This window comes from Anticarsia gemmatalis, chromosome 1, assembly GCF_050436995.1.
Source record: "Anticarsia gemmatalis isolate Benzon Research Colony breed Stoneville strain chromosome 1, ilAntGemm2 primary, whole genome shotgun sequence".
NCBI classification, from domain to species: Eukaryota; Metazoa; Arthropoda; class Insecta; order Lepidoptera; family Erebidae; genus Anticarsia; species Anticarsia gemmatalis.
This window is the reverse complement of record NC_134745.1, coordinates 1,606,158-1,628,531: the sequence shown is the minus strand read 5'-3', so window position 1 is coordinate 1,628,531 and position 22,374 is coordinate 1,606,158. Positions and strand designations below refer to the sequence as shown.

General features: G+C 34.6%; 2 protein-coding genes across 4 annotated transcripts in view; both read left to right on the top strand.

Moving 5' to 3' along the window:
* The first annotated feature begins 1,055 nt into the window (after positions 1-1,055).
* On the top strand, positions 1,056-5,782 carry Tap42 (immunoglobulin binding protein Tap42). Its single transcript, XM_076135883.1, has 7 exons — positions 1,056-1,295; positions 1,894-2,102; positions 2,554-2,674; positions 3,063-3,285; positions 3,686-3,839; positions 4,049-4,133; positions 4,303-5,782. The coding sequence occupies exons 1-7, from the start codon at positions 1,170-1,172 to the stop codon at positions 4,411-4,413; spliced, it is 1,029 nt and encodes a 342-aa protein (XP_075991998.1). The 5' UTR covers positions 1,056-1,169; the 3' UTR covers positions 4,414-5,782.
* Positions 5,783-11,293: 5,511 nt separating this feature from the next.
* The window catches only part of LOC142987199 (rho GTPase-activating protein conundrum-like), a 117,254-nt gene continuing 106,173 nt past the window's right edge, over positions 11,294-22,374 (top strand). Inside the window, exon 1 of one of the 3 annotated variants that reach the window (XM_076135798.1) lies at positions 11,294-11,332. In XM_076135798.1, coding sequence (XP_075991913.1) covers positions 11,309-11,332 — 24 coding nt within the window. In that variant the 5' untranslated portion in view covers positions 11,294-11,308. Of the gene's footprint in view, positions 11,333-13,272; positions 13,424-13,453; positions 13,629-22,374 lie in introns of those variants that run through there. The other 2 variants (XM_076135807.1, XM_076135816.1) reach the window with 2 other exon arrangements.

Sequence of the window (22,374 nt, the reverse complement as noted above, 5' to 3'; positions counted from 1 at the left end):
GTACCTACCACTGCGGTCATAATGTGATCGCGTTATCATTACATTTTCATTCGGAGCAAATATTTGAGTATAACAAGGTAGATAAGGTATGTTTTTCTAGCAATAAAAACGAAAGTCCCTTATTGATTTCCAAAAGAATGTTATCGGCAGTTTGTGGAAGATTGATCACAAAATCGTTAATCCTGCGTTTGCTTTTTAAATACACTAGGCGTTGGGCGTCTCATTTACAGTGTAGTAACTTACAGACATCGTTTATATTGTTAATAAGGTACTTTTAGTCAGTGGAAATGGAAAATAATCTATATTTTTATTTGCCTGCTGTCAATCCGATTTTAGAATGCTGAATCAAACCTACGTATTTACGCAAACAACAAACAAAACGCAAAAACGAGAGTTGTGCACTAAGTAATGGGTCGAAAAAAGATGTTGTGGCCCATAGATCTATTTGCTAACCTAGTCAGCTAAGTAACTAACTAGGTTTCAGTTGCATTTATTATATTATGCACTTTGCGGTTAACAATATTACTCAGCCGCGAAGTGACATTACGCAGTTTATTGCGCAGTCTACGCAATGTAACGCGCTTGTTACCTAGCTTTAGATCATTTTGTTACCAAAGCGCTTACTATTACGTGTGTATTACTGTGAATTAGCACTTGGATTACGAAGAAAGAGCTGATAGTGTGGATGCTTACTTATAGAACTATCTGCTACAATGCGGTACCAAGATAAACAATATGATCAAAAAAACAGATTTTGTTGTGGAAGAAGAATTTCATTTCTTCTACTGGTGCATTGAGGATTAGGAACATAGGAATTAAAATGTTTTCGAGAATGTTAAGTACCTATGCTTAGGTACTTAACAAAAGTCTTTAAATTGTGATTCCAATTTACACATGTCACATTAAAGGCTTAATAGCAATTTATAATATTTAGCTAACATTTTACTCCTGCGGCATATTTTTTTTACAGATGCCTAAATTGATGCCTAAATAGTTTTTTTTTCTACCATAGCTACCACGAATGGTACAAAGTATGAATATGGTTATGAGCAACTCTACCGAAAACGTCAATGTCAAGCAAATGTCAATTGTTCTGACGAAAAACATTTGTTTTTCTGCGAAATAATAACTATTTTATTGATAATAATACTGTTATATCACAAATAAATATGTCGCAAGCTGATGCAGGTCTGTCTACGGACGAGGAGCCACTAAAGAATATCTTTGATGATGCGATGAAGTTGTTCGACAGTATAGAAAATGGGAATGAGCCGACTAACAGTGATCCGGTGCAGGTAATTACAAATTATGATATAAATTTACACTGATTTATAAGACGTTAACTGGTCCTTCACGTTTAATTAGCACCGCTATAGTTTGCTTCAAAGCCTTGCAAGGTTTATTTTCCTGAATCTCGTATCTAGAATATTCCAGGTTGACACAAGTCCAATGTAATATTATAGTCTGAGAAACAGGTTCTTTAAAAAGTTTCGTTATGTTACAAAGTTTGAATCACTCTAAATATGCAATAATAATGAATCAGATATGTTTATAGTAATACATAGCTAACAGTTGTGTTAGCAGTTTCACAACAATTATTTGTAAACATGCAATAATCACTTTAAGTAACTGTAGTTTACATTTGTTATATTATACACGTTTCTGATCAACTGTTGTCATAAAATTACTGGCACCATAAACAAAGACTATCTCTCATATTTTATCAACTTACACTTTTATTTTATTTCACATCTTTTATATCATTAGAATGTCATTGAACCAAGAGTTATATGTGACCATTTTAAAATTATATGTAATTTAAAGAGAATAGTATGTTCAAAATATGTAATAGTCACATTAATTTCTGCAAATCTATTAAAATCATATCCACAGATGAGTATCAAAGTGGCAATCACAAAGTTTGAGAAGGCCACCAACCTGGTGTCAATGTCGGGCATGTTCAGTAAGAATGAGAGCCTGGACGAGCTGCCTACAGAGACGTTACAGTACCTGCTGCTGCCCGCACTGCTCGGAACACTCAGTCTGAAGCTCAGTAACCAGCCACGCATCAACCTTATTAATGTTGCTGAGATTTATTTTAAGTAAGATTATTACTTTCTTTTTTTGTTTACATATTTGAGGAGTCTTTTAAATTGTTTATGGATAAGTGTTGTTTAGTGTTGATACAGTTCTAGTCTACTACTAAGTTAATTAATTCATAATTGTTTAAAATGTGTGGTTAAGAGTGACTGAGATTTCTTTACAGTTTTGTAATTAGCTAAATTTGACAATTCTGTAAATGTATTATTAATTTCATGATTTAAAGTCTCACTTTGACTTGTTAATAAAAAATTTGTCATGTCAGGATATCACACAGTGATAATTCAATAAACAAATTAGATGTAAACAAATGATTCAGAGTACTATATAACTATCTAAAGTTATTATACTTTCATTTGAACAGTTTTGTCTCATGTCTGTTTTGAGTAATGTTACTTGATAAATAAAGATATTATTATTATTTGTCGACATAAACTTCATGTGTAATTGCAGGGATTACCTACAGAGGTGCAAAGACTATGGTGTAACAGATATAGAGGTGCCACAGCCTGCCACTGCGCCTGCACAGAACACAGACAGACCACAGAGTGAACAGGCGAAGATCACTAACTTGGTAAGTAAAATATCAACTAATATATTAGTATTACCTTATGAAAATGGAGTAATGGATTACTTCACTATGTTAACATCTTTAAAAAATTGCCTAAAAATAACCTTATTCTGACTTGCCCATCTTCTAAAAATTATCACATTAACATTAATAGGGACAGTTTTGGTAGCATTTGCATTAAATGCTCAAAATATAATCAATGTGCCTTACGCTGCTACTGTAATATCGAAATTAGTTTCAAATTCTATTTGTCCAATCACATAAATTTTCCACTTTTTAGAAGAACAACCATAAAACTTGCAACACAAATGATATAGCAAATACCACATTTATGACACATTCACTCTCATTATCTTATCATAGAACAAAATAATAATCATAATACCTGCAGGTACAAACCCGTGACGCCAAGATCAAAAGGTATAAAGAGATGAAAGAATTGAAGCAGAAGCTGGGCTCACTGACGGAGGCGATGCAAGCGACGTCGGACGAGGAGATCAAGAGAGAGTACTTCACCACACTGCTGCAGAGCTACGTGAACCAGGCACTCGATGAACTCAACAGTATTGAACAGGAAAAACCTATATTGGAGTATATGGCGAAACATGCGGGAGGTAAGGAGTACAAAATTCTTGATTTATCAGATAATTCTGGTTTTTGGTTGTAATGCAGTTGCAGTTGCAGTGCTTTACCTGTCCTTATGATAGAGAAATAGTTAACACGAATTACATGTGATTAATACGACAGGAAACTATTTGAGTTAAAAGTTTTCCATTTAGTACCCCAAATTCAGTTATTAATTACTAGTATTCTTCGACCAGTAACCATCGCAGAATATAATACTTTATTATTCGTATAAAATGTAGGTACATAGGTTGATATTATAATATAAGAGACATATGCATTTTGTCATATCTGTGACATGCAAATGAGAAGTCGTCACAAATTATTAGAAATGTTATAAATTAATTTAGATAATATGCTTTAAAATATTGCTGTATGTGTACATTTCAGAGCCCAAGCCAAAGGAGCGAGCCCGCGCGCCGCCGCTCAAGCCGGTGATCATAACCCGCGACGCGGTGCAGAAGGCGGTGTTCGGCGCCGGCTACCCCGCCATACCCGCCATGACCGTCGAGGAGTTCTACGACCAGAGGGTGCGCGACGGCATGTACGTATACACGAAATAACAATAATACTATTAGATTTGCAATTAGTTTCTTTTTAAGTATATAGATTGTCTCTGTGGCGCGTACGGTAGTGTATCCGAATGCTGATCGTGAGGTTTCGGTTTCGATTTCTGGGTGGAGTAAAGTTTCTAATTTATTACCTAATTTAGGTGTCAACGTGACATTGTAGTAAAATATTATTTCCTTGCAGATTCCCCGCCTCCGCCACAAATATACCACACACGACTATAGAAACTGCAGAAAACGATGGCGACGAAGCTGAGAGAATACGAAAGGTAACAGTTCCTTCACAATAACTACAAAAATTACATGATAAGCTTTGTCAAAAGATGTAATTCAAGCTACTGTTCCACGGGGTTGGAGAGGTAGCGTACGGACCGTACCGAGTGCATAGCTCAAAAATAGTTTGAGTTAGCTGAATTCTAAAAAATGTGTCTTTTCCAGGAGTGTCTAGTAGAGCAGGACGACCCAGAAGAGAGAGCGAGACAGCAAAACATGGACGAGTACAAGGACGACCACCGCCGCGGCTGGGGCAACCGATACAACCGCAGCTAACTGACACACACATAACATTAATATACAATATATACTAACATGGCGCTTTGGAGTACAGTAGCCTTCGTGTAAAGTAGTACAGAGTAGTTTGAAAATAGTTTCATAATACCTACCGAGTGTGAGTTTTTAAATAGAGCTAATACAGAAGTTTTTGTTAAAAAAGTAAGTAAACATTTCATTCGGAGTACTGGTTGTAAAAGTTAAATTTATAAAAAGTTGTAATATGAATAGTAGTATCTTCGTAGATGGCGCTAGTGGGCATTTTAATTTGAGTTTTTAGCAGAATAATAATATGATCTCTTAACACAGTGGCGCCATCACGCTGTAACAATATTATTTAACATGTTGAATGCCTTAGGCCCAGCGCAGACAGACCGGAATAATCCTCGCGCGGTCTCGAGCATTTTCTTTACGGCTCGCGGATGCTCGAGCATGCTCGCGACTGCTCGAGCCTGCGCGAGGAAAGCGTTCTAGGTTACCATTCTTCATTAAACAGGCCAGTTTTCGTAAAAATTCGTCAACGATGGTAGACTGGGCCATGATTATAATTGCTCTTTTGACTGAAGAAGAATAAAAATGACGTTCTCTCTCTTTAAACTCAGTAACAACATTGAAATTTTTCGTACGATGCCGGCGGCGACGCGATGCCGCGCGGGGATACCCGCGCATCCTCGAGGACGCGCGAGCATTTTTTGTCAGGTTCAAGCAATTATGCACTTTATTTCTATTAATTTAAAGTTCATTTTCAAGTGCGTTAAAAAAATCCTCTCCGCTGCGCTCCTCTTGGTCTGCGCTGACCCTTAGAATTCGGCGTATTAAGAATAAGGATTCCAATACATTTGTTGTAACAAATAGGTGCTCCAAAGATGATGGGAATGTGAAAGTAAAATAAATACATACCATATAATGTATTTGCATGTTTTAAAGATATCACAGCTGGTCTGATGATATTCGGCAACAACACATTAAAATCCTTACGGCCAGTTTCAATAATATATCTTCAGTTTGTGAAAGGATAGCCTGAGCATTTTTTGCTATTGTAAAGATTATAGGAGTTTGTTGCTAGGTAACATGGTGTTATTACTATCTATGCTTTAGATAGCAGCCTATCCCAGCAGAAATTTTATTGGAACAGGTCGGTCTATTGATTGTAAATCTACTCTTAATAACAGAGTAATAAGGTCGTTTTTCGAAAAGTTTCTTGTATTTCGTCGATGTTATTGTCGTATGGGTGCCATTTGTCCACAGCAAGGTGGTTCAAGCTCAATTAGATTCGAAGCGCTTTTATACTTGTATCACAACAATTTGTATAACAAACTGTCCACTATCAATGTAAAGTGACTTATAAATAAACATTTACATATTGTAATGCTAATGTATAGTTATTTCAATCCTTTTGTTGCTTTTTTAGGAAGTGGTACGGTGTAGTTTTTCACCTAAGGTTCGTAAAAGCGTAATACCAGTGAAGTATACGGCAAAATGGTTATTCGAAATCTGAAAGATTTTTTGCTATAAGGCTTCAGTTAATAATACTCAAAATTTGCTTGACCCACAATTTGACTATTTTAATATCTCAAATTCCGGGTGTTTTGTATAAAAAAATATTTCCTTCTATTCTATCCAAGATATATTCTTAAACTATGTGACGCAATTTCACTTGAACCGAAAGAGTCATTTAATTTGAAAGACATTGTGTGGTGACTCTTGAACCCTCGACGTGTTATGTAAGAGAGGAATGTCATTGTGTGAAGTAGGTAAGTAGGCGGCTAATACAAGTGCGAACTTTCATTATGTGGCGTTAGAGAACCGAGGGTAATGAAGATCTTATATGTATAGCTTCTAGTAAGTTGTTTTGGGCAATTGTGAAGTTGGTAAAATTTTAAAAAATGGTACGGCGTTGCCGCTGATATAGAATATGCTTTTTTGTTTTGCCATTCTTTCGTATGGTTAGTGGTTAAACTAGTGACTAGTTTAGGGATGCTCGTAAGGTAATAGTACTGTAGTTTAGCCTTCTTAAACAATCGATATTTTAGGATAGGTATAACATCTAAAGTCGACTTTCATACGTCCTTTGAAGCAGACCATCTTGGCCACCCATTCCAGCATAATAGCACTCAAAGTAGCTTAACTTCTTTGATCGGTGAGAACCACTGCCTATGAGTACCTAATCTATTTTTAAACCCCAATTTGTATTACACAACCTATCCGTTATTTCGTTACCAGATGTTCCACATTCCGTAATGAAGAAATTGAATGATTACTATTATCTCAGAGTAATTTCCAACGAGCCTCGGGTCCCATTCAATATAATATAACATACGATGTATGGTGTGTGGCAATCATTGCTCATCAATGGGCTATGATGGGCTTGGCAAAGGTCAACCACCTCGTCCACTTTCACCTGCTAACGAAATCGAAAGTACTGGTTTAGCGCATATGCGGGTTACATTGTCCCAAGGTTGGTTCACTTGGTTATATGATTGAATGGCACTAGGGATATGTAGATATTATTGGAAGCTTAAATTAGTTACATAATCCTTTTGAATAAAGTAGCTATAGTAACTATGGGGAAATTTACGCTTTCTGTTTTCGCTACTTAAAATACAAAAAAAAAAAACCCATTTTGTTATTGTATGTTTTGTTAATCTTTTAAATGTTGCAATACTAGACAATAGAAGCAAATATGTAGTTTGAGTAGATCTAGATTTTCCCGTATTTCTCAAGTTAAAGACGTAGGTATTCTACTATGGTTTATAAATGGAGGTAGACATAAGTCCTATTAACAAACTAATTTATTGTCATTTTTCTTCGTACAATTCTTAATTCCTCGAAGGGCTGCCAAGTGTGCCATCTTACAGTTGGCCAGCCAAATTGGCCAACATGATAAGTAAGGCATGAACATACGTGCCAACGTTGGGAAGGCAGTAAAGGATTATCAAACAAACACCATTAAACTTTGAAGACCTATATTCTTGTCGGCAACTCAAAGGCAAGTTTGAGGTGAAAGCTATATGTTAGCCATTGAAACGGGCTACGTCAATAAATATGTATTGAATAAGGTTCCCGTTATGGAGGACATTCGCCATGAGTTGCCATCAGTTGCCATGAGTGGAACTTCCTTGACTGTGTATGGGGTGACGCGTGCGCCGACGCGGAAGCGATGCGGGGACGTGACGCCTTTCCGATCTTGAGACGAGTGAACCGTGGATATGGTAGTCTGTAAATATTGGCATGTGGGTAACTAATCACTATTCTTTTTTGTCTACTTATATTATTGCCGGATAAGTTAAACAAAAAGTAGATATTATAAGGTAAGATTATTTCGTCCTGTTGTTCTTTAGTTCTAGTTTAGTAGGACTAAATAATGATAGTATTTTCCATTATTTAGACGCAAGTCTTTTGCTATTTATCAGTCGATATATACTTTCATTTCTTAAATGGTTACTTACCAACCTGCTATTTTAATACATTGACCATCAGGTCTCGGAATTTTAACCTGAAACGGGCCAGGGCGTAGTTTTATCAATGGAGCTATCATAACATGAAATAGCATGACCTGTAGAAATGTCTACTATAAGATGTCACCTTTCATTGTTCGCACTCGTTGTCGAGACAGCAAGGTCAGCGTTCAGTAACAGTAAAGTCCCCTCTGATCGCGAACATTAACATCGGACGTCAACAACACATTGTTGCCATGGACTTTCTCCTGCCTTATCAATGTGATACAATAATATCTATAAGGTATGTTACGATATATGATCAACTGAGGAAAATAACATGTTTTATCCATATCACCTAGTTTTTATATTATCATAGGCCCGCGATTGTTTGGTTACTAAGCACGATCTGTTGTCCCTACATTCAACCACAAGTAAATCCTTATCAGAAGATGGGTCATTGAAACCGGCTGTACAATCGCCTGAAGTTGAATCTGATGCTCAAAAATTTTCGTTAGACGTTAATTTGGCTATGTATTTATTAATTTTTCAGTCGTGTCTCAAATTGAAAGCTTAAGATGAACCTTACCCATTTCCTAACTTAATGTATCATGTAAGGAAAGATACAAAACAATCTTCGAAAGCGACCGTCTTGAAATTTTCTAAAGACGACAGAGTTTACTGAACTCAATAGTCCTTAGAAACAATATTATTCAAATCGGCTGACACATATCGCACAAACGCATTCGACACACGACCATTTCGAGCGATGCACACATTGCAATTTGCACAACACAGTGCGGTGATATTTTGAAACTGGTCCGCTGGTAATTGCGATGTGCCGTTACACTGTGCCATAGTTGGAATGCAGCAAGCGTCCAAGGGATTTGCATTTCAAGTGTGGAAGTATGTCAGGTGGACAGGTACATTGTAATTAATAGGACTCCTTTTCAATTCGCTGTTACGTGTATGTACTAGCTTTGATAGGGCTTTAAAAGGATCGTTTGCATCTGATAGTGTTGTTGAAGTCGTGTTTATGTGGATATCAGTGAGTGCTTGTGAAAGCTGATACTTTGAGAACTAAGTTAGTTTAAGTGACTTTACGGTCTCTTACAAGTTTTACATACTGTTATTACTGGTAGGTTTAAGGGCCTCACGTACTACATACCTAAGCAGCTGCAAGAAACAAATGCAAATAATCAAAGTGGTTTAGTTACAAGCATTTATTGCAGCTCCAGATAATGGGTACCCGTGCTGAATTTCGGTACAAGTTCAGTAAACCTAAATAATGAAATAGACCTGCATATGCACTGTAACAGGGTTCTAAGTAATCATTGAGCTACTTAACACAAAAATGCAGAGTCTCGGAAACTTATCGCCATTCACCAACCGTTTGAAATGCCTGTCATATAATCTACAAAGTATTTTACACCAAGCCATAGAGAATAGTTTCACAACGCAGCTTGGCAAGCTTTTCCTCATATAACTTCATTTATTACTAGATAATATCTTCATAAAGTTGGCGTATAACTGAGGAACCGAGCGCAATGAGTTATTGCTTAGATGTGAGATATGATTAACATCTGATAACCGTTATGTCATCGTTATATTCGTTATATTAAGTTGTTAGATGTGCACAGCTTTCTTATAAGTGTATAGTTATGTGTTAGATAGCTGGTAATGTGTTATTTTAACATGAAAATGTAATTATGAGATATTCATTCCGTTATGAAGTTTAACATTTTTTAATGTTGTAATAGGGCCAATATTATGTAACAGTTTAATCTCAAGCTCTTTAATAGAAACATAGCTGACGTATTTATATAAAAAGGAGTCGTAAAGAGTAACACATAGGTACATTAAGTTAATAAAAAATCTCAATATACTTCTAACCCACATAAAATAAACCTAAAAACTAAACTTAATTATTTGTAACTTGAAATATACACTGGAGTTGCATTCACTTAATTATAAAGATGATAGGTAGATATTTAATAACACAAAGCAGTAATTAGCGTTGCAACCAGTTTTCCATTAGTTTCCTCACGACATATCCGTGCTAAATCAGTTAATTTTCCAGTGGTGACTGGTGTCGTGTGAATGATCAGAACCAGTCCTCCGATACTCTCACTGCACTCGGATGGAACGCTTCCGTTTGTTAATGACACTAGTCACAGTTGCACTACCAATGTATCGATAGGAAGCTTTTACAAGCATACATATTATAACGACTGTTGACGTTGGGACATAAAAATAATGGTGAAAATGTTCAGTGAACTTATTTTTCATAGAAAAAATCGCTCGTTCATTTGTATTTATATTGAGTTTTCTCTTAAATGAGAAAATTTTGAATAACTATTTAAGTTTGCTCTCGATGTTTCAAAGATGTATTTTAGCAATTTAGAGGCTTTTTGAAGTCGCTGAAAACAATTCAACCAATTAAGACGAACGTATGAAATTACAGTCTTTTCTCTCCTTAAATTATAATAAAAGGCTAAGTAACACTCGGATAAACTTTAGATATGACACTTTAGGTAGTTATGGTTACAAGAGAGTCTTGCAACCATTACTACCAACTGGCGTTGATAAAATTGATATAGCAAATTGCATATCATAATATCACGCAAATAGCGGGTTAAAATGAATGGGTTAAAAGCTAGATGTGTGACAAGACAAGGAGGTGTTAAATAGTTCCGTAAGAAAACTCACTGGCTTACAGAAAACGTTGTCTCGTTAATAGTGGAGTTTCACTTGCGGACTTCAAAGAGGTGTCGTTTGTCAACCGTTGTCAAACGTACAATTAAGACTTCGAGTACAGTCATGCACCCGCCATATCCCCTTCCGAGAAAATTTTACAGTATATAATTATAATACTTAAAGATAGTAAAAACTTGTATATTATATACATATTTAACTTTATGATAAAATTTAAATTGGACGTGAGTTAAAGAGTTTATGCAATTGATAAGGACAAGAAATGAATATGAATGTAGACGGACATCTGAGTACAGGAAGAGCGAGAGAAAAATGTATGGATTGTATAAAAGACTTCAAAATAAAAGGTGTTAAGACAGAGTTGTCGACTGATAGATATAAGTGAAAGAAGAAAAAATGTCGTACATCCCTACTTAACGACTACTAATTAATAAGGTAAATACAATAGTTTTTATCTAAGCTTTCTTGATGTTTTGGCACAGGTTACACTTGCCGTAACCAGCTTGCAACGTGAGAGTTTCAAACTTATGAACATGACATGTTTATAAATAACGATTACGATATAACTTTATCATTTTTAAGAAGTCACATTGTAAGTTAAAAATATGAAGTATTTTGATAGTGTATCTGTTATCAAGGCGCGTTTCATCTCGCTTATCAGTGGTATCGTTAGTATCCGTTAGTCGGCCTCCGTTTGTTTTGTGATACAGTTAATTTCATTATTGTGTTTTTATTTTGTGGAAATGTTGCAGTGTGAAATTGATAAGGTTTGTGATAATTTTACTTTGTATTTTTGGAGCTTTCTTTGGACCTGTAGTTTAGAAATGTTTTCTTGTGTGCCAGTTTGTTCTTTGCGTGTGTGTTAGTTTGTCATTGGTTGAGACAATGTTTGTAATTGTACTAACTAACTAGTATACTGATTTTAACAAGTGGTTTTCCCAAAAGTTAGAGTGATTCAGTAAGATTTTAAGCGTTAATAAGGTTATTAAGGTCTTGTGAAAATCAGCTAAGATAATACCTTTAATGACGATTGTAAAGGATGTAAAAGGAAAAAATGACGAATCGCAATTATTAGAATCTAAATTGGAGCAAAACAATGTATGCATGATGTCGGGTCCGCTAATATAAATTGTATTGTAGTAATATACTATTTATTCTCTGTGTAACAGTATTATCCAACTTGCAAATATGAACATTAGTCATGCTATCGATTGTCCAAACAGTGACATTGTAAGACGCCACTTCAAACCAGAGATATTGTCATATGAAGGACTTGCCCCGCTGCCTACTGCAGCGCAATCTTTAAACCTGCCGGGCTTTTGACATTTGATCATAATAATATTACAAACCTCTTTGCATATTGTCTCTGTATGAGTTATGAGTCAGCTAATTAACGTTATTGCAATCACACATTGCGATTTACTAAATAAGGTAATGTTAAGCTGGACATTGCGTTTGTGAGTTCCCTCTTTAGGTACTGACTTTAAGTAAAATCTTTTGGACTTAGTAATTACCTCTTGTGAGACCAGATTCTAGTCGAACTTTAGCTATTTGGATAGCTGTGTTTGATGCATAATTAAGCGTATTGAAGACTATTTTAATTACTTAGATTTAGGTATGAGGTACTTGCAGATGAATCATAATGATTGCCACGTTTTTGTCAAGGCACGATTTTTTGTTAGTCATTATGTCTTTGTTATCGATATTTTGACTATAAAAATCCAGTGTTAATCAGAACCTAATTCGTGGAAAGCTACATTCAATTGTCAGACCATTAATAACTTAGGTAAAAGCAAGCCTGTCTTACAAAGACGATTGCTTTGACCTGCTGTGCAGTGGGTGGCATGGTCCCGTTTCAACGTTTATCCATCTACTTTTATTATTTTGCAACGGCATACCAGAACAGGTATAACAATAACAAAGTGATTAGATGTAATTATTCGTATGACACATCGCAGACAATGGCTATCTGAATCATGTTAATTCGCTATACTTACCCGCCCACGCGGTAAAAAAGCGGCCATGTCTTTACACATTCGCCATAGACAATTTAAAAATGTGTCCCAGTATTTTAAAAATAATAGAGCCTAACATCAAAACCTACTTTACTTTCTTTGATTGTGGGTAAATGTTATTGGTATGAAATTGCCTGCCTAATCAACATTTGCGACATGGCCGATAAGGGCGTTTCTTAGAGATTGTGTGTGTATTCGATGCAATGTTTTATTTGAGTTTACGCAAAAATATTATTAAGGAACTGTTGCAGTTGTTTGATTTACAACTGAATGAATAAGGAATTTTTGAACATGATAATTCAGGAGGTTTTGTTATAGAATTAGAATTTTTGTTATAGAATTGCTTATCTTTACTTACATTATAGTGTCATTGGCTATTGAAATATTGATATGCTTGTACTTGGGCTAGCTCGTTTCAGCATAAATACATTTTCAGGTTTAAAAGGAAATAGAGTAAGTGCACACGTAGCTAGGTATCATCATCCTTCTCTCTAGGCTACGTGTACGAAACAGTGAAGTTGATAAAGGGTTTATATCTAGATATAATTTTATTAATATTAACAAAAGACCATCGACATTCATTATACATTTTATCTACGGAACCACACGTCAACTATAAGCAATTCCGACAAATGGCCGCGCAATATCGTTGCGTACAATTATATTAAGTCAATACTAGTCGGTGGCATTAGATCACGTAGATACGCATCACATTCAGTTGTTATAACGATTCCATAGATACTGCTTGTAGTGTGTGGCATCATATGCGATTACCTGTGCCTCATTGTTGTGTTTTAATTTGACAGTTGTTTGTTATTATCTGTGGATATTTTGGTTACAAAGGTGAGTGAGGTAGATTTAAAAACATTTGTAATACTATTTTGATTGTACTGATTTTGGGTAGTGTGAGTCAGTTTTATTTTGGTTTTTATATTTTTGATCACTACCGGAATAATTTATAAGTAGCTGTTGTTGTTATTTAAGTACATAGAATTATTTACATTAATCAGTGTTTCCCGCTATACATTGGTCTTCTTTGCAATGTAAGGTAAGAATATTATCAATATTTCTTGTAGTAAACTTGGATGTCTAACTCGTGCAAAGCAAGTAGGTTTTCGTACATTTATCTGAAAACATAAAAACAAAAATAGATTTTGTAACATTCGTGATTCAATGGTTAAGGTGGATCGATTTCCATACATTTAAATATATGTTCAACAGCCTAATTGCACTTAGTGACAATAGTATTCTGTAATGTAAAGTTATCCAAATCACGATCAATCACGTGTGCTTAATACAGGTACAAATAGCACAGATAAAAATAATTTAATAATATACGGAACCTTATAATAAGTTCACCTAATCGCAGGTTTTTATCTAGTATTCTAAATTTATACATACTGAAGTAACTTTCTACATAACAATGACGTAATTTGTACATAATATATTTATGTCGTAGTATGTATGGCTGTATCTATGCGTTTCATTTGTTTCACAATCCTTTAATGGAGACTGGCCACTTGAAAGTTTTACTTTTTATTATCGCCATTAAAGGCGGGACTGTGACGTCAGAGGGTAGATAGTGTTGATAAGATATCAGTGTTATGAATAGACAAACTGTATAAGTGTAATTACGTGTTGTAAAACAAAGCCTCTCTTTGCCGTCTGTCTGTTCTTGATAAGTTCCAAAATAAATAAATAAATTTTCATACGCTTTATAGACGAAGTTTTCATTAAAATTGTATGATTTGTAAATTGGCTCAAAGATTGTAGACGATTTTTATAAAATTTTCAGCTTCAGGTAATCCAATGTCTGTTGTTAGAAGACTTCCAATAATTTCTTGGCTTATTTTTACGGTTCAAATTAGAATATATTAGTAAAACCATATAGGGAAACCGCACACCCGCTTTTTTTAGCATGGAAAATCAGTAATATTATTATAGTCGCTTTTCGGAAGCAAAACGATAAAAAAGTGGCCACAATGTATAAAATTTTCTGTATCTAAGTATAAACGTCGTATTTACAGACAATCAATACTTGAGACAGTTGGAATCCTGATATAACAAGATAATACAATGTCATAGTAGTCAGCCTTGTCAGTGAAAGACAAGATAACGTTACATAATTATGAATAGAAGCACATCACATAATAGAAGGTACATAATATCATATCCTTTACATATTCCAAGGTTTGCACATCTAAGTCACTAGCCGACTTGACTTGACTTCAAGTCAAAGTCCCTTTGCTTCAAAATAATATGTTGGCGACTTGTAGACTGTCTTTGAAACAAAGTCACCGATGGACTGTCAAAAAAGTTGATTCGGCTTTCGTCGAACAACGAAGCCGCCTCAAAGCAATTACTGGGCTAGTTCAGCATAATTTGGCTTGTGTCAATATAAATATAACTCTAAATAAAGATGCCATTTATTTTGCAAGCTAATAACAAGTATTTAAAATCGTCATAACATAATACCCCCCGTTTTAGAAAAACTTATTTCTTAGGAGGACAAACTGCAAAGAAACTAAGACTTGTCTTAACATGAGTTCTTTCAAATCTGTCATAAAAACTGAACATCACATAAGTAATTAGTTACCAAGCTAACTGATTTAAAATTCCTGAACATTTACCCACAGATTCGAATTTACCACCCGGCTGTGTCTACAAATGCCGGTCAGGTTATGTGTATTACGCCTTAGGTGTCCCACTACTTGTACGACCTTGCATCTTGCATTAATGTTTCACTTAATTCCACACGCGTTTTGTCTTCATCTATTTGTCTTAGATCCTTGTATGGTTTAAGTAGATGCGTATTATAATTAATTCTTTGTACGGCTTGTTGTCAATAAGGCGTACATATATTGCATATATTGTACTAACTAGCTCATACTTACGGCGTGACTGTATTTGAATCTTAAGTATTATAAAGTGATGCTGTTGTAGTCTGAACATAATTTATAAAATTTAATAAATAGGGATGATAAAAGTTTAAGTTACCATCTATTTATAAGAGTAGATCTTTAAAATCTTTCCGTATTATTCTTTTCTGTAATAAGAGCTTTTTTGTGTAAAATGGACGTCAGAATGCGATACTTGTACTTCATAATTTTTTTCAGCGTAGTATGGTAATTAAATACAACTATTGGCATAAATAATATAACGTTTCATTCTGATAGGTGTAGGCAAAAAGAGGCATTTAAGAACGTCAATATATTATCATGATCTCTGCATATTTATTTACTTATTAACTCGTAATTTTTAAGATGAATTTTAATATCAATTTAAGTATTTTGGCTTATAATAACATAAGTATTACAGTATTGCTTGTTCTGTGTCTATGAAATCGCACACGAGATTGAGAGCTGCAGATAAATCCGAGACAATAGTCAAAGCTTTCAGGCCAATGAACTAGAAACATGTGACTGTATTAGTGAGACAACACTCTTTACTTACAGCGTGTTTGAAACTTTGAAACGTGAAAGAAAACTTGCTGTGTATGAAAACAATCAGTATTTTTTTTTTTCTTTTTCCGTTCGTATGATAAGTGGTCAATTTTAAAAGTAGAAGAAGTTTTGATGTATTTATTAATCGTGTTTACTAGATTACTAGGATTCGTAAGATATGATAAGTGAAAACGAGAATTAAAAATACATTTTACTTTAAACTGCCTAAACTTTCGTGGCAGGTTATACTGGTCGCGGTCGTAGATTGACTAAAAAAATGGCGGGTTCGCGTTCATACCCATTACCCGTACCTATTCTATTATATAATAAACATGCAACGCGAAATTTGAAATGTTAAGGTTGCCTCAAATGATATGGAGACCATCCATCTTATTCAATTTTGTTGAAATCTTAATATACTTTTGACGAGTTTCTTCAAGAATAAAGTTGCAGCTGGTCTTTAAAGTCACTATTATTTTCCGAAAAACCATAGTACGGGCATTTTTTTCGTTCTGTATTCAAATATATGTTTGTCTGATTTTGTTGTCATAAGATAAGATCTTTAAACATGATTGCGAGGTGTTTATAACAATGATTACAGCTGCATAATCATAATTTGATTTTAATTTGATTGCTTAAAATGGGCACGCAATCCTTGTTCAATGCATATAAATGATTAACCTACGATATGATTAACACAAATTAATTAACGTTATTTAAAATGGTCACAGGTTGTGTGGGCACTTGTCACACTGCGCTCCTCGTGTAACTCTATGGTCTATGCTAATCGTTGTCTATACAAATGATATCAATCGGAATATTAATTAGTTAGTTGTTATTGTTGAGGCTGATTCAGGCTGTAGTAAATCATGATTTGTTTTATAATATGGTTCTAACTATTGCCCAGATCGTAAATCTATGCAAGAGTTTTCATTACCGAAGTGTAATAATTTACCTGTAGCCCAATTCTCTTCTACTATAGGGTATTGATACCTGGCTAGTTATCGATAAATTTTGTATGAAAATCTGATCAGTGTCGCTAACGGACATCGTAGAAGGAAACAATTTTTGCAGTGCATTCCAAATGTCAAACTCTCGATACTTGATGGTTTAAATTGTTAAGAATGGAACTACTGATCAGATCAATGATCAATCATAAAACATGATTATGTAAATGACCAACAAGTGTACACATAGTCTTAAAACACATACTATTTAATGTATTCATAACATAAATAAATATTAAATACACAGCCTGTACCACGAGAGCAAGTAGATGGAATCAGCGCTGATGTCACGGCGCGGGACGTCTCGGCACTCAAGTCATAGGACGACATGATTGTGTAATATGTGAGCACTGTTTATTATTAGTGATAGCTTCTTGTTTAATGCTTAGGCTGTTTAATAGAAATGTGCGAAGTTATTAGGCGGTATTCGAGGAGATATCTTTCCAATATAGGTGTGGTTTACTACCTGAAGCATCCCTGTTAGATACATAGAATTAGCCTTGTTGAGATAACGAATTTCGAAGCCACACTCCTCAGTTCTTCATTTACTTAAATATGGTGGATGATACTGTAGATATTTTTCTTTTATACGTTACTTTTATCATAAAGACTCCCATTTTGACAACTTTTTAAACTTATTTCTAAAAAAAAATATATCTGAATAAACTTAATCATAGAATACTCCCAGCCCAACCCGAAACCTGTATGGACAAACTGGGATAACAGTTACTGCTTAGCGAACAAAATATATTCATGGAACTAATTGTCTCAATGAAATAGTTTTCTTCCTACGCAAGTACGCATGTGGTGATGAGATGCGTAGAGAACGAATTACCGCGGTGCGTGGGCGCATGCCTTGCCCCATGAACTTGTAATTAGGCACATAAACACGTCACACTTGTTTATGAAGGATTAAGTAGATGTCTTAAGAAGCTTGGGTTCCTTCATTAAATCATTTATTCTATAGAATAGGTCATTATTTCTTTTCGAAAAGACAACTCCCTCACTAAGAATTACTTTTGTGTCGCGGGAACTTTTACGAACATACAAACAACGGACACAAAGCACAATCCGAATCAATTATTTGTGGATTGCATAAATAATTGGTTCCGTGTGGGAATCGAACCCACGACCTCTCGACGCAATGGTAGCGGCGTGGTGACCTTAACCACTGCGCCACGAAGGCAGTAAAAACTTTATTATCACTCAACTAACCCAAGCAATTCCAATTCATTTATAAAATAGGGAATTACTATTTTTTCATATGACGGCGTATGTCTTAATACTGGGCAAATAACAATTTTCATATTAAATATTCCATTTATCTTACGGTTTTTTATTTCTTATTTATTATGGAGATCCTACGCCTAGCTGTGAAAAATAATGTTAAGGATTATTTTTTATAAATACATATGAAAGCAATAAGTTTCAGTTTTAATAAAGCTAGGACAATGACCTACAAAAATCAGGAAGGAAAGTACCTAATTATAGTAATTATATTTGATCTTGGTACATAATAAAAATATTATAATAAAATAAGGCTGAAAGTGAAACACATTACGAAATTCGCGGTTTAAATTCCTAATTGTGACCGGCCTTTCTTATAAATTATATTTTGCAACTATTATCAAAATTATGACGATAATGATGATTCGGGGCAGCTATCCGTATTTAATTTAATTAACAATTAGTTCTTCAAATATAATTAGGTAACAGATAAAGCATTTCTATATAAGATAATCAAAATATTTGAAATGCATTCTTAGAAAGTTAGTAACAATTAGCAGTTGTTATACAACAGTGTGCTGTTACAATGTACTTTTAATATTGTTTAGATCGAAATTACTTAAGATACTGTATAATATGACATGACATTTGATTTAATAACTCATAACTAGGTCACGACTGCTTGTTTTCGAAGGTTTCCTCTGCGATGAAGTTCCTTAATTAAGAAAGAAGAATTAGAAAGGACTGTATGTGCTTTTCGAACTACAGGATATGTGGTCGGTCCCTTTTTCAATACACTGGAGGGGGTGTCTGTGTGTCTGTAGCTGGACAAGCGTAACAATTTATAAAATGGACTCAAAAGTTGTATAAAATACAATAAACTTAACTTATTTATTAAATTTGCATAAACTTACTTGAATCCAGTAAACTTACGTGGAATCTACTTGTCTATGTAAAACATTTTTTTAAAAGATTGGGCGTGTAGTTCCTTTAATCGAATTAATTATAGATTCATATATGGTGTGTTATCTCGTAATTCAGTACATTACGTACAGTAAAAGATGATTCCAATTAAGATGACTTATGACTTTCTTCAACTGAAAATACACAAATTTCCAAAGAAATACTAATATATATTTAGCAAAAAAACTACGTATGATGAAATAAATATAAGTCTACTTACGCCTTTTTACTTTGAAGCTTCAATAAAAGGATATTAAATTATACATGGTTTTTCAACTTTGGTTTCTATCATTATTGTAACAGAGTTCATATTGTAACGTGAGTTATTTATATCTAATATATTGCGTAAGTGAAATAATACATGTTGTGTAATGTTGGTAGATTCAAGTAGTGATGCTCTGATTGTAATCATAAATTGTGTATTATTCGTTGTTGCTATGTACAATTACTTTGTGCATATTATTTATAGACATTAAGTAAGCAACATTGCTTAGGAAGTACTTAGTTGGTTAAGAAGTATGTTTTATATTTTTCTATGCGACGTTATTATAAATATGTAACAAAAAATGCAGAGATTAGTAAAGAGTACCTACAACTTCTTAAAACAAAGTTTTAGTTGTTTATTATACATAATACAAATCAATTTGTAATGTGAAAACTCAGAAAATTTAAATAGGATACCTTCAATAAATAGGACAAAGACACTTGAACTATTTGCAGTAAGACAAAACATAAGAATATACGAAACTTAAAACCTTAGCTACAAATGTCAAAGCTTCCTGGTGCAGTCACACTTTAATGAAAAGGATGTCTAAACAAAGTCCGGTAGAGATCGTTCACAAATTATGCGCAAGTTTCACACAAGTTCAACATATACAAAGGATTTACCTGCTCACGTGCGCTCAACATTAGTCCTTAGTCTTGCAAGTTGTGACGTTAGTTATGCGCTAAATTGTTATGTAAATGAATGACTGCATAAATAGCCGTGCCCAGGATCGTAAGGTGCATCTGTATTGACAGGTGTATGTGCTGGAAATTAATTATGGGAGTAGTTGTTTGTGCTTCTTATTCATTGTCACGTGGAGTTTATTTGCTACGTGCAGCTAATATATTTGAGTTAGGTGGCTTCTGTACTGAGCTTAGTAATTCATCACAAGGGTGTTCTGTTCAAAGCTAAATTTCTGTTCCTTATCACGCTTTTGAACTTACCTGTCCCCTATATTTATTTAGCTGTATCTAGAAGACAATTACAGCAAAAAAGTGTTTAGTTTAAACTTTTGTGATATCTAGATACATCAATCAACACAGTCTCACGCAGTTAAAGCTATTAGAACCGTTGAAAAGTAGCCCAAAGCCCGAAATGATTGATTCTATCATCCAAGCAAGGGCCCTTGCCCATTAATTAGTATCAAAGTAATTGCCTTTTGCTTGCGGCATTAAATATAGCAAATGATAAAGCCTTCTGTTTTCTACGAAGTAGTCCTTCTTCCGCTATATTTTAGCTTTTGACTTACCACAGAAACTTACCAGTTGTTCTGTATTTTGACCAGAAACTGCCACTGCAAGAGCCTATTATATAAAGAGATTGATACACGTCATTCTTCTCATTCCAATGCCAGCTTATCTCGTCTCATCTCGAGCACAAATCCTCGTAATCTGTTTGTTTATTCGCTAAGTATTTGTGGTGCGGTACAATGCAGTACAGTGTCATTGTGCCAATACAAATGTGTTTATTAAGCCGCTACTATGTAGTGATCGACAACGATCTTTGTGCTTTGTTTCATCTCTGTATTTGTATGCGGATGATGTGTGTTACGTGTTTGTGGCATGTCGTTGTATTACAATGTGATGTGGATTTACATGATCATGCGTTATTTACCTACCTCATTTTGGTTGAGGTTTTGGTTAGACTGCAAAGACCGTGGTTTTCGTATGACTGACATTAAATTACTTTTTGTACTCTATATTGAACAATATTGTGGAAGTTTTAAAGCGTTCTATAAGACATAGATAGAGTCATAATCCACGTATTGGCTCGGTCTCGTTTAGCGAACGAGCATAATATTTTTTCACAAAATGCATCACCACATAATATTGGGTCCGATTGCATTTCTATCTAAACGGATTTAACAATAATAATATGAACTGAAGTCCTTCACTCTTTTTTTCGAGTAGGATTTAAAGTTACGTTGTTACATACAAATACATTGTAAATCTCAAGAAATATAAGTAGTTACAGAGAACTTAAAGAAAATTGCAAGAAAAACGCCAATAAAAGCAGAAAATCGTACAGTATTATAGTAGATACGGAATGGCACGTTTTCTACGTGACTGTGTTTACGTGCAGGTGCAAATAATACCTTATACAGCCTGGGGACATGCCGGATGCATTTTTATCGACGCCATCGCAGAGGAATGACGTCCGATGTCAGATTACTCGGCTTACTGACCGCATATTTTGTGCATTAATAATTCACTTGCATGTACTTATGAGAGGATGAGTTGTATGTTTCTTTGTACTTGTCTTAAGGCTCAGTTTTATGCCTTATGGATAATTGTCTGATAGCTCTCTGGTAGATTGAGTGATAGTGATAAATCGCATTGAATTTATTTTCCGGAGATAACTTTTTGGATATTTAAATGTGAAATAACTCCAAATACTCTTGTGTTATTTTATTTATTTTTGGTAAGATAATGTCTATGGTGGTTTACACCAGAGTGACTTGTTCGTGCTGTGGATTCTCAAACTTTAGCAACCATGGGTTGTTATGACCTATGTTAACTAGTAATGCAATTTATTCTTTGTGACAACTTTGACAAGCTCTTCGTGTTGTTTAGGATTACAAAGGCCATTTTCACAGCTTATGAATAACTATCAGATAACGTTTTTCCTAGATGCATTGACAGTAAATGTATGAAAACATCTGTCAAATGAAATCTGTTAGCTATTTGAGATCTATCCAAAAGTGTCGAATTCGGGCACTGACATTGCAGCGACCAGAGACTTGACCTACAGAGTAATTAAAATCACGAGCAAACAAACCTGCTAGTAAAAGTTAGTACTACGTGAATTTCAACAATACGCTCAACGTCATATGTCACTATATGTTTACAAACTGATACATATTTGAGAGCACGTGGCGATGCCAACGTT